General features: G+C 34.4%; 1 protein-coding gene across 4 annotated transcripts in view; it reads right to left on the bottom strand.

Annotated features, from left to right (window-relative positions):
* Positions 1 to 13,021, bottom strand: part of REV3L (REV3 like, DNA directed polymerase zeta catalytic subunit) — a 245,390-nt gene that overhangs the window by 109,221 nt on the left and 123,148 nt on the right. For all 4 annotated transcript variants that reach the window (XM_067702334.1, XM_067702333.1, XM_067702331.1 and 1 more), the window contains 4 exons: positions 10,393 to 10,553; positions 5,446 to 5,545; positions 867 to 961; positions 190 to 294 (listed from right to left, as the gene is read on the bottom strand). In XM_067702334.1, coding sequence (XP_067558435.1) covers positions 190 to 294; positions 867 to 961; positions 5,446 to 5,545; positions 10,393 to 10,553 — 461 coding nt within the window. The remainder of the gene's footprint in view (positions 1 to 189; positions 295 to 866; positions 962 to 5,445; positions 5,546 to 10,392; positions 10,554 to 13,021) is intronic.

Below are 13,021 nucleotides of genomic sequence, written 5' to 3'. Positions count from 1 at the left end.
TCTCATGCGAAGAGAGACAATGAGTGACACTTTGGAGGTACAGAATTATGGTTCAGAGCAATGAGAATAGGGAAAATATATATAGAAAATTTAAAGGTAGTTTGAAAAGCAAAATCTAATGTCACAGTAAAAACTCAATGGCTTAAACTTTTCCATTAAAATATCCAGTTAAAAGAAAATCATTTATACCTTGTGATTCGGGTTGACTAATTTGAGAAGTTTCATTTTTGTTTCTTCGCCGTTGCTTTTCATCTTCCCATATGGCCTGTAGACCAGGGTTTCCACCAATTTGAGCTGTAATCATAATAATACTTCAATATTACAAGGGTCAAAGTGAAAAATACTTGCTTAAAGAAAAGAAATCCACACTTAAAAAAAAATACTGTCTTTTAAGAAAAACAATTACCTACTTTGTGTAATAAAACAGACAAATTATCCCAACCTATATTTACTGTATTACTCCTTTTTTAGTTTTCCTACTAGTTCCCAAAAACACAGCAAGTGAATAAGATTCAAACATTCGATTATAGCCAGCAGACCTAAAAGTCTCCTCCCTGGTATATAACCTGGAAATAAAAAAATTAAAAGGCAAAGCATAGTAAATTCTTTTATAATGGCTAATTTATTTAGTGTCACACTTACTTTAGGTTCATGTCTATGCAAACAAACTCATATGAATGAAAGCATAAATGAAAAAATAATGACTATCTCATCAGAGGTACAGAAAAAAATCTTCATAACATTTTACATCCTCCTTCTTTAAGTAATTTCACTTCCCTAGTAACGTTTTCTTCCCTACTTTTTCCAACCTTTGGTCATGGATTTTTAAAAATAAAAACATATATTAACAATAACTGTGTATATACCTTCAATGTCCAACCGATTTAAGATATCAGCAGCTACAGCATCCACTTCTAATTCACAAGTACTCTGTGGTTCAACACCTTCCAGTATTAAAGAGCTGTATTAAAGAAGTATCAAAAGACACAATAATTAAGAGAAAACTTTCTTAAGATTTTTATTACTTAACAATTTTTCATGTTTATGTGGTAACCAGAAAAACCAGTGGTATTATATTAATCCACAATTATTCATGACATAATTGATACTGTGTGTATATACAAAGAAACAAAAAACAGGAAGAGAAACACAAAATTGACAACTCCATTGAGATACTTTTGGAGTCTATTTTACATATTTTGGTTCATTATATTTTATAGAAAAGGAATGTACAATGTTTCAGCATGTGGGTCACATCCAGGGCAGGATGGGATAAGATAACAGAGGGACAACAGAGGGGATGCATCAAAAACCATACACACATGCAATTATTTGCCCAGAGGCATCTATCTCAGCAATCGTAGATGGTTTTTAAAAATGAGGAGGGAATATATATATAAAACAAAAGATGAGGGGAGGTGAACATACTGAAAAGTGAGCAAATGATACTGTTCTCCCTGCCCTCAACTACTGCTAAGCTGGAGAATGTTTAAAAATTTTCCATAACTATAGAATTGAGAAACCACATGAGTCCAATAGTGGGATCATAGCTAGGAAAAGAGGTGACACCATGAGGTCATTACTTTTTATGAGAACTACAGAACTATTCCCCACTAATGCTCTTTGACTCAAAAGCATTTTTGTTTTTCATCAGAACCACATGAAAGATTTCAGATGACGTCACATAAATGTCCCTGCTTGACAGAATAAACATGACAACTAGTATGGATCCCAGTTTATCCATTCCAAAATTCATATCTCCTACCAACAGGGACACCAAATGAAAAGGAGAGAACTTTTACTAGAAAGTGGATGATAGAAGATTTCATTAATATTTGAAACATTTAAAAATGTTTTACGAGGAACATTAACAAAACCTCATTTTCCATTGTCTATACCTAAGGAATGGGTGTTTGAACAGAAATTTTGATGGAATATTAGAGATTAATTTGTTAAACCACAAAACTTTTACTATTTATACATATGTATAGACACACATATCTTTTTACCATTGACAGAGAAGGAACATATTAGTCAACCTATCACAATATATCCATCTCTTTAACTTTCAGAAAAAGTAATTGTCAATATAGCTTGTCTTCTTTACCCATATAATTTACCAACATCAGTTATGCCATGAATTAAAGTACCAGATAAAATAGTTTTTGGCCAACAGTTTTCTCCTTTATACTAAAAAGTTTCACACTTTTGGAAGCGGTGTATTATACATTTCAAGGGTGAACTTTCCAGGAGTAGAACATTTGTGACAAAGGATGGAAACAATAACATTAAAAAATGCAATCTCTTCGGCTTCCCTGGTGGCGCAATGGTTGGGAATCCACCTGACGATGCAGGCGACGCGGGTTCGTGCCCTGGTCCGGGAAGATCCCGCATGCCGTGGAGCGGCTGGGCCCGTGAGCCATGGCCACTGGGCCTGCGCGTCCGGAGCCTGTGCTCCGCAATGGGAGAGGCCACAACAGTGAGAGGCTCACGTACCACAGAAAAAAAAAAAAAATAATGCAATCTCATAGTAGAAATTTACAACTATTTCTTGCCTACTTCAGACATTCAGTATAGGAGGAGTTCCTAGGGAAAGGAAGTAGTTTTCAGAATTAAAAATTTGTTTCCAGTAAACAGAAAAAGTGTGAGTAAAAAAATCAAGTCAGCAAATACATGTAGACCATTCATTTTAGTCATGAAAGGTAGATAAGCAATACAATGGTATTTAGAAAACCATGCCTCTCTGAACATTTCTGTTCATAGCTTAACACAACAGACAATTACAGTCAGTAATTACAATCACTGAGGGTGGAGTTCAGACATATACAATTTTAAAAATCTGTTCAGATCATTCTGATGGACAGCCAGGTTGAGATTACTGCAGTAGACTCAACTTTTGTGAATTTAACACTCTGGCAAATGACCTTGAAGGTCCATGATATGTGGTAATTTACAACGAGCTAGCAGGTAAGGTTAGTACAGCTGCTAACTCAGCACTCTTATCTCATTATGAGTTTGTTGCTCTCTATTTGTTATGGACCTTGAAATGTTTGTGAAGGGATATAAAATACTTTTGGGTTAAAAAAAAACCAAACAAAAAAAGGTACCCAGAGGAAGGTGCTAGTACTGGGGATAAAAATGAGACTAATAAAATTTAAGAGCACTGATTTGGCAAAAATGTTTGACATTATGTTATCTGTATTTGATAAAATTATGGATTTTCATGTTTAATATAAGAATCCTAAAAACTTGGGACAAAAATATATAGCTAGCCTACATTTATTATAAATTCTAATTCTGAATACCTTGTCTAGTTTCACTAGTTTGCCTTTTCACATCTTTGCTCTTAAAAGTAATGATTCAAACTTTTCATTATAATACAGAGAGCTTCTCCAAACTAACTCATAAGCAGTGAAGCTTTACTATAGTCTTATGACCTAACCAGAAAGATGTTTGTTCAAAAAGGCTTCAAATAAAAATAAACCTAGACTTGAATTGATCATGCAAAAAACAAGTTACTGTAGAACTTTGAAAACCACGGGATCTAGTGAGTAGGTAAAATCCTTGGGTTAAGTTGATTTGCTCCAATTTTAGAGACATAGAGGAACTGTATCACAGGCATAAAAATGAGAAAGTAAATAGTTTGTCAGTCACTTTGCTCTGGACTGATTAGAAATTGAATTTGATGTGGTAAATAATGCTGTCTCTAAAGTTGATACCACTTCAACACAATTATAAAAACAATTCTGCTGTATCTGAGAGGGAACCTAGAAGTACATGTGTATGTGTACATATACAACTTTTACCAAAAAGTCCTGATACATGTTAACTGAATCTAGAAGTAAAGCAAGTCACTGTCCATTTGAAGTCTTTGAAGTCTCATTCTGGTATAATATTCCAGTCATAAAACAATGTATTTCCATCATCATTTAATGAGATTCTCTCTTAATTTTAGGTCTTAAAAAGCCCAAGTAATTCTATAATATGGAAATTCTGTGAAGAACATATTAAGATCTTAAACTATATAAATTAAGCTCTAAACAAATATTTTTGACAGTTTATCTTCAACTGATTAATAAATTCACATTTTCTTACCTTGAAATAAAAAATAAAGTCATTTCACTAAACACTTTTTCTACTTTGCACTTTACATAAAAAATATCTGCTTAGAAACGTATCAGGTGACATATGTGTAGTGAAAAGAGGAAACCATACCACCCTATCAATATCCAAATGATCAATAAAACAATCAAGAAAGCTTGGGCAACAACTTTGTGGCATAAAACAGAAAACCTCTGAGTTCTATGTAGATTAAGCTATTACTGATAATTTAGATAGGTACTGATTACATATCTGCTTTATGGTAAGGAAATCTAAACAGTTGGAATATGTTACCGCCTCTAAGAAAGTCTAATAAATAATAAAAGTCAAAAGAAATTATAAGTTGTATTATTCATATACATTATGTCAACCCACTTTTTTCCCCACAAATATATATATATATATATATATACACACACATTTTTTTTTTTTTTTTTTTTGCGGTACGCAGGCCTCTCACTGTTGTGGCCTCTCCTATTGCGGAGCACAGGCTCCAGACGCGCAGGCTCAGCGGCCATGGCTCACGGGCCCAGCCGCTCCACGGCATGTGGGATCTTCCCGGACTGGGGCACGAACCCATGTCCCCTGCATCGGCAGGCGGACTCTCAACCACTGCACCACCAGGGAAGCCCTCCCCACAAATATTTAATATTTGGAAATATTTAGGGGTTATTTTTATTTAAAATATTCGCCATTTAGGTTTTTTTTTTTAGCTGTGTTGGGTCTTTTTTGCTACGCGCAGGCTTTCTCTAGTTGCAGCGAGTGGAGGCTACTCTTCATTGCGGTGTGTGGGCTCCTCACTGCAGTGGCTTCTCTTCTTGCACAGGCTCTAGGCATGCGGGCTCAGAAGTTGTGGCTCACGGGCTCTAGAGCACAGGCTCAGTAGTTGTGGCACATGGGCTTAGTTACTACGCGGCATGTGGGATCTTCCCGGATCAGGGATTGAACCCGTGTCCCCTGCACTGGCAGATGGATTCTTAACCACTGCACACCAGGGAAGTCCCGCCATTTAGGTTTTAGATTGTTATTTTATTATGCAATTTTTACTTGACAAGTTATAGGATGTCAATTTAGAATGTACAAAGAAGATGGATGTTGGAGAGAAGTATAAACACAACCAGATTTCTTTTATTAATTAGGTAATAACTAGGTATATTTTCATGGTCTGTTCTTGAAATCTATGATCCATGTAACACACTAATGTTGAGATTTGCTTTTTTGATAAACTTACAGATAAAAAACAATTACAATAAAGGTTAAAATTAAATTATGCTAACCATTGACTTCTGAATAGAGTAGGATATATGTAAATAATTTTTCCTTTCCTTTACAACATAAACTAACCTTGGTATTTCATCTTCTTCCCACCGAAATAAAGTACCAGTAAGAGAATTTCTTCCTGGTAGCTGATTCTTGCAAGATCCACTCGCACGTAATGGATCACCTAGGAATAAAAAGGTAAAAGGGGTAAGTTCCACTTTTAACTTACATATAATTACCCTTTAAGTATATTAGTAAACAACCCATATGACCAGTTCCTAAAATTGTATCCTAAAAATTCATAAACATACCGGAATGCATATGCACAGTGGAGAGTAATGATTCCAAACCGACATGGGGAAAAGTATTTGCAATATATGGATATGAAAGAGAAATGGCCACAATACCTTCATACTAGAATAGAATTATGATACATTTAAATGCGCTATTGTGATAGGTATGCTTCAAATCTCATTTTAAAAATAAAGAACTAAGAATTTTTGTAGACTTTAAATTCCTAGGGTATTCTATATGAGCCTCAACTAAAATTCTAGTGGAAATCAGATTCCAGATAAAATTCAAAACATACTTTAATGCTAATCCCTGAATAAAAAGAAAATACACAATGCATTTCGAAAGTAATGGCAATAACAGTGAGTGGAAACCTGGGGCAAATGCAAATACAATTTGACGAGCAGTTGGAGGGAACTATGCATTTGCTTAGTTGTCCCAGCTGTAGAAACTGAGTCCTGGGGCCATGCTTTGGAAGTAGTCTCTAAATTTTAGCAATTTTTTTTGTGATCTCTTATGGGGAATTTAAATTTTCAGATAAAGAAAGCTTGAGTGAATGGCATAGAAGGAATCCTAACATTAAGAAAGATATTAAATTTGCAATCCTCTCCAACTAAATTTGATACTTTTTCTTATTTGGTTAGCTTGATCACAAAATTACGTAATTAATTAGACTTACCATCTTTGCTATATTAACAAAACACATAACAAACCATGTAACTGATTCTATATACCTTCAGAAGTTTCTGAAGGCTTTGCTGTTATGTGGCTAGGGCATGTATATGAAATTACTTTGCAAGTTGTAAATTAAAACACAAATATTATTTTCTAAGAAATTTATATGAGTGAAAAATCTACACAAGTTTACTAATTCAAAGTTATCACAGTATAAAAATTCACACTTTACCTCCACTTTATGTATTATTTTACTTAAAAATACATATATAATTCTTTTCAACTCTGGATGTTAAAAATGTAATATAAAGGCACTATGGAGAACTGTAAAAAAAATCCCTCTATGATGCTAAAAATATTTACTCTATTTAAGTACTTCTATATACTTCACCTTAACAACAGTAATTAGCAACATTTCCGTTTCATTTGGCAACTGAGTATATAACTGAATAATAAGACAAAATGGTATATGCATATGTAGTATTAAAATTTCTAAATATTTTTCACTTTTGAATTTATTTTCAAAAGACTACATTATGTACTAAATTAACTTGTCTTACAAGATTAAAATGTTAAGTTGTGCATATATATGCAACATATTTACAATAAGTTTACTATCCATTTAATTATGTGTCTGATATTACATGACAAAATATAATACAAAAAAATTCACCTATTCTTTTCATTATAATCTTTTATCTATTTTTTTAACAAAACAAAACAAAAACCTAAAATAAACATTTCACCATACTTGAAATTTCCCTGCTTTTAATTTCCCCCAACGAAATTTCATATATTTCTGCCTTCAAATTGTAAAAATTTTCCGTATTTTGAAAAAAAAATCCCTTCCAATACTCATTTAACTTTTATAACTAAAATAAATGGCTTACATATATTTGCTAATTCGAACTTTCCTCATGCTTTTTCACCTACTGGAAACAAACTTTTGTAAAACTGACCTCCTTTTCCTATAAATACCTCCCGTACACTCTCTAGAACATTTTCCATTCCTCAATTCTTCTTGAACTCCCAGCTATATTTGACACTGATAAACAAACTGTTTTTCTTTTTTCCCCCAATAACCTTTATATTTTGGAATAATTTTAGATACAGGAAAGTTACAAGAATAGTACATTTTCTGAATCTGCTTACCACACCCCTCCCATTGTTAACATTTTACATTATCAAAGCACATCTGTCAAAACAAAAAAACTGACACAGATACCTTCCTATTAACTACACTATACACTTTATTTGAATTTCAGCAGTTTATCCACTACTGTCCATTTTCTGTTTCAGGATCCAATGTAGGGTACCACATTGTAGTTAGTTATCATGTCTCCCTAGTCTCCTCTGGTCTATTTCTCAGTCTTTCCTTGTTTTTCATGACCTTGACAGTCATGAGTACTGGTCAGTTCATCTACAGGACGTCCTCCAATCTGGGTCTGTTGATGTTTTCCTCATGATTAGATTGTTATTATGGGTTTCCATGAAGAATACCACAGAGGTGAAGCATCCTCATCATATCACATGAGAGGGGACACGATATCCATATGCCATCACTGGAGATGTTAACCATCAATACTTGGTTAAGGTACAATTTCATGGGTTTCAAGATTGCATAGAATCATACCACCATGCCAGTAACATACAGAATAATTCCTTCATCCTAAAAGTTCCCCTACCAAAAAAAAAAAAGTTCCCCTATATATTGGCTTTGTAGTCAACATTCTCCTCTTCTCCAACTCCTGGCAACCACTAATATGTTTTACATTTCTATAGTTTTGCCTTTACCAGAATGTTGTATGAATAAAATCAAACAACTTGTAGTCTTTTGGGTCTGGCTTCTTTCACTTAGTAAAATGCATTAAAGATTCATCGATGTTGTATGAATCAAGAGCTTGATGTGTTTTACTGACAAATAGCATTCCACTGTATTGGTATATAACAGTTTATCCATTGTCCCACTGAGTGGACATCTTGGTTACTTTAGATTTTTAGCAATTATGAAATAAAGTTGCTATATACATTTGCATACAGGTTTTTAGGTGGACATGAGTTTTAAATCACTTGGTAAACATACAGGAGTGTAACTGCTGGGTCATATGTTAAGTCTATATTTAACATTACAAGAAACTGCCAAACTGTCTTCCAAAGTGACTACACCATTTTGCCTTCCCACAAGCAATGAATGAGAGTTGATGCTGCTCCCATCCTTACCAGCATTTGTTTATTGCTAGTTTTTTTTGGATTTTAACCATTCTAATAGGTGTGTAATGGTTGCTCTTTGTGGTTTTAAAATGCATTTCCCTAATGATATATACTGTTGAGAATCATCTATTCCTGTTTGCCATCTTTATATCTTCTTCTTTGTTGAAGTGTCTGTTCAGGTCTTTTGACCATTTTTAATGGGGTTGTTTGCTTTTGTTGAGTTTTAGGAATTCTTTATATTATTCAAGATATAAGTACTTTATCAGATATGTTATTTGAAAATATTCTCTCCCAGTCTGTGACTTATCTTTTTATTCTCTTAATATTATTTTTTACAGAGAAAAAGTTTTTAACTTTGACAAAATCAACTTGTCAGGAGATTTTCTCATTGTTTTCTTCTAGAAGTCTGATAGATTTACATTTTACATTTAAGTCTATGATCCATTTTGAGTTAATTTTTATACAAGGTATGAAGTATATGTCTGGTCTCTTTTATTTTTATTTTCTGGCATATGGATATCCAATGATCCCACCACCTAAGATGAAGTTCTAGATTTGGGAATCTCTTTTAGTTCCAAGAGATTCAAACTGAACTGTCTCAAAGTTGTTCCATTTCCTAGTTTGGGTATATCTCTTTGAAACCCTACCTTATTCTGGAGGGTTCCAACCTGTCCAGCAGGCCCTGAGTTGTTGTTTCTGGCTCCCTCACCTAGTAAGGCTGTCTCAATGGAGGCAGCCAGGATTAGCAAACCCCTCAGGGCAAAGGCTGTTTTCAGCATTCTATTTCCTCTTTTGGCCAGTACTTCTTTATTGTTTATAATCTCTGTGATAGATTAAAAAAAAAAATCTTACCTAGTTATTAAATTGGTTTTAGTAGGACGGTGGATCCCAATAACCTAACCCACCATTCAGGGGGAAAAAGTCCTCCCTGGTTACTTTTCAGAGCACAGTTTGGGTATGGTAGAAGAGACCCAAGGAGTTAAACCAAAAAAGAATAGCTGGTAAACAACAAGAGAAAAAAAAGCTAACTTTTGGTTTTAAAAGTTTGTCAGTGAAAACGAAGAAAATAATTATAACATAAAGGACAGCAGGGTTGGAGGAAAAATGTTGGTTTCACTTTGTTTTAAGTAGAGGAGAAGGAATCCAACAATAAAATGCAAAAGATGTTACAGCATTTTATTCTATTCCTAGGTATATGCCCAAGAGAAATGAAAACATATGGCTACACGAATACTTGTACATGAATGTTCACAGCAGCACTGTTCATAATAGCCAAAATGAGGAAACCCAAACATCCGTCAATTGATGAATCAATAAACGATGTAGCATATTCATAGCAGAATATTACCTGGCCATAAAAAGGAATGAAATACTGATATATGCTACAACATGGATGAACCATGAAAACATTAGGCTAAGTGAAAATAAATAAACATATGATTCCATTTATATGAGATGTGCAGAATGGGCAAACAGAGAGACAGAAAGAAGATTCATGGTTGCTAAGGGAGGACTGGGGGTGATTGATAAAGATTTCCTTTAGAGGTGCTGAAAATGTTCTAAATTTGATTGTGGTGATGGATGCACAGCTCTGTGAATATATTAAAAACCACAGAGGTGTCCATTTTAAATGAGTGAATTGTAAGGCGTGTGAATTATATCTCAATAAAGCTATTACCAAAAAAATTTATTTTGAGATTCTTTTCTTGATAAACTCTAAGACATTTTTGCACATTTCTTTTTATTCCTTATCCACTCAGCATTTATTTTCTAAATATATATTATTTTATAAATCATAAATTACATAATACTTGTTTCAAAAGCTTTAATTTGAACTTGCAAAATTAACCTTACTTTTCCTCCTTGCTTTTCGGAACTTGACAGCAGCCAGATTTATTAAATTCATTCCATACAGATTGTAGTCAATGAAGAGCTGTAGGAGGTAGGGAATATGCGCTTCATGAGGCTGATAAAATTTATTCATTATGGCTCCACTTTGCAAAAGTTCACATATCCTAAATTAGAAAAAAAAAGTTATATCATAAAATTATGTTTCCTAAAATGTTAAGTGAAACGGTGATTATACAAATATAGAGAATAAAACACATTATACTAGCACACAAAATTTTGATTTCAATTATACTGGAAATTTGTATTTTGTTGGAAATTGAAAGTTTAAAATCAACTTTTAAAGTAAGCTGCATGCTCTGAAAGAAAATGACAAAAAATGCCTTGAATGAAGAATATTTTGACTTCTAAAACTAATTTAATGCTAACTATACTGAAAAACCTAAGATGTCAAAAGGATTTTTAAAATATTAGCTTTTTTAAAAAGTCCAGAAAAAATTCTGAAAAGATTACACAAAAATTCTAAAAAAGGACATATGACTCAATCAACCACACAGAGATGTTACCACTTTTGATATTTTTATTCTCTGAGTTATTTTTCCTTCATGATGGGGAATACAAATAACAGGCAATTATAAATAGTGCAAGTGCTATGCAGGGGAAGTATATGAAACATCTAGAAGGGATATTAACCAGACTGTAGCTTCTGCAAAGCCTTCTTGAAGAGAAGTCTCTAAAACAGGAGACTAAACAATGAACTGGAAATACTTTTTCTCAGAGAGGAGAAGAGTATTTCATGCAAATAAAATTGCACATGTGAAGGGTCACAAGAAAATGTGGTTTATTCAAGGACTGAAACCACTGAGTGAGGCTTAGAGACAGAGGCTATGGTGGTGGTAGGGGGAGGGTAGAGAGGTAATGAGAAGTCAGATCATGCAGAGCCTATTAAAGACATCTGAAAAGGTGGTGGAATTTGCCTGTGAAGAGCAGGAAAATGAAATGACCAGGTTAGCTAGAGAATGCAGAACACTACAGACAGAGAGTGAGAGATTACTGTAGAAAAACTAAGATGATGGTGGCTTCAACAAGGATCATGAAACTGTGTTGATTCAGGAGACATATAAGGAATAAAATGGTCAGGACTTGATGACTAACTAGATATGAAGGGTGAGACAATATGAGTTGAGGATAATGCCTAGATATCTTGGTTAAGCAGCTAGTTGGCGGTGCTACATTACTGGAAGAAAACAGGTTTGTTTGGGGATTTTATTTGGAGAGGAAATAAAGACAAACTCAGTTTTAGATATACTGGAGTTTAGGTATACTGGAGTATTCAGGGAGATTTCTATAAAACTATTAGAAATGATAATAAGGATGAGGATAAGGATAATTTTGTTAACAGAGTAGAGGAAGCAAACATATTTTGGGGCACTATGTACTGGACACTGTGTTGGGTGCTCTAAATGCTTAATCTCAAGTAATTCTTACTACAAACCTATGGTACTACTATCTCCATTTTATAAACAGAGAAATTGGGTCTTAGATCAAAATGTTGTCCAAAATCACACAAATAAAAGGTGGAAGTGCTAAAATTCAACCCAAATTTTCTCTGACTTGACCCCTCACTCTTAACTATAGTGCTTTTCTATTTATCCAGTAGATAGATGATTTGATATACTGGTCAGGAGCTCTGGAGGAAAATTCAAGCTACTGATATATATTTGGAAGCCAAATGCACAAAGATTTTAAAAAATGGGAGTATATAAGACTGTAAAGTGAAGGGAACATATAGAGAGAAAAAAAATCAATGCCTAAGACAAAAGTCCAAGAAACAACCACAATGTTAAAAGAGGAATCAACAAAATGTTGTAAATATGAATGACTAGAAAGGTATGAGGAAAACCAGAAAAGGTTTACATCAAAGCAGCCTAAATTAAGGTACCTAAGCACTGACAAGTGGTCAAAAGGTAAGGACAAAGAGGTGTTAATTGGGTTTAACAACACTGAGGTCACTAATGAAGGCAATTTGAGTGAAATGGTTGAAGTAGAGCCTATATTGGAGTAAGTTAAAGAGTGAATGGGAGGTAAGACACTGAACCCACAAAGTATAGATAAATTCTTCTGGGAGGGGACTTCCCTGGTGGCGCGGTGGTTGAGAATCCGCCTGCCAATGCAGGGGACACGGGTTTGATCCCTGGTCCGGGAAGATCCCACATGTTGTGGAGCAACTAAGCCCATGTGCCACAACTACTGAGCCTGCGCTCTAGAGCCTGCGAGCCACAACTACTGAGCCTGCGCGCCACAACTACTGAAGCCTGCGCGCCTAGAGCTCATGCTCTGTGACAAGAGAAGCCACCGCAATGAGAAGCCCGTGCACTGCAAGTAAGAGTAGCCCCCACTCGCTACAACTAGAGAAAAGTTGTACACACAGCAACGAAGACCCAACACAGGCCCAAAAAAAAAAAAATCTTCTGGGAGAATAGCTGTAAGTATGAATGTCTTTGAGTATGAATGTGTGTATGTGTAAAATTCACAGAGTCTTATTAATATTTAAATGGTGTGGAAAGGGAGATGGGGATAACTGATAGATGGAAGCAAAGGTCAAAGAGGGTAGAATATGAGCTTTAGAGGTAAG

This window comes from Pseudorca crassidens, chromosome 13 (assembly GCF_039906515.1).
Source record: "Pseudorca crassidens isolate mPseCra1 chromosome 13, mPseCra1.hap1, whole genome shotgun sequence".
NCBI lineage: Eukaryota > Metazoa > Chordata > Mammalia > Artiodactyla > Delphinidae > Pseudorca > Pseudorca crassidens.
The sequence above is the reverse complement of the archived record's forward strand: the minus strand, read 5'-3'. Positions and strand labels throughout refer to the sequence as shown.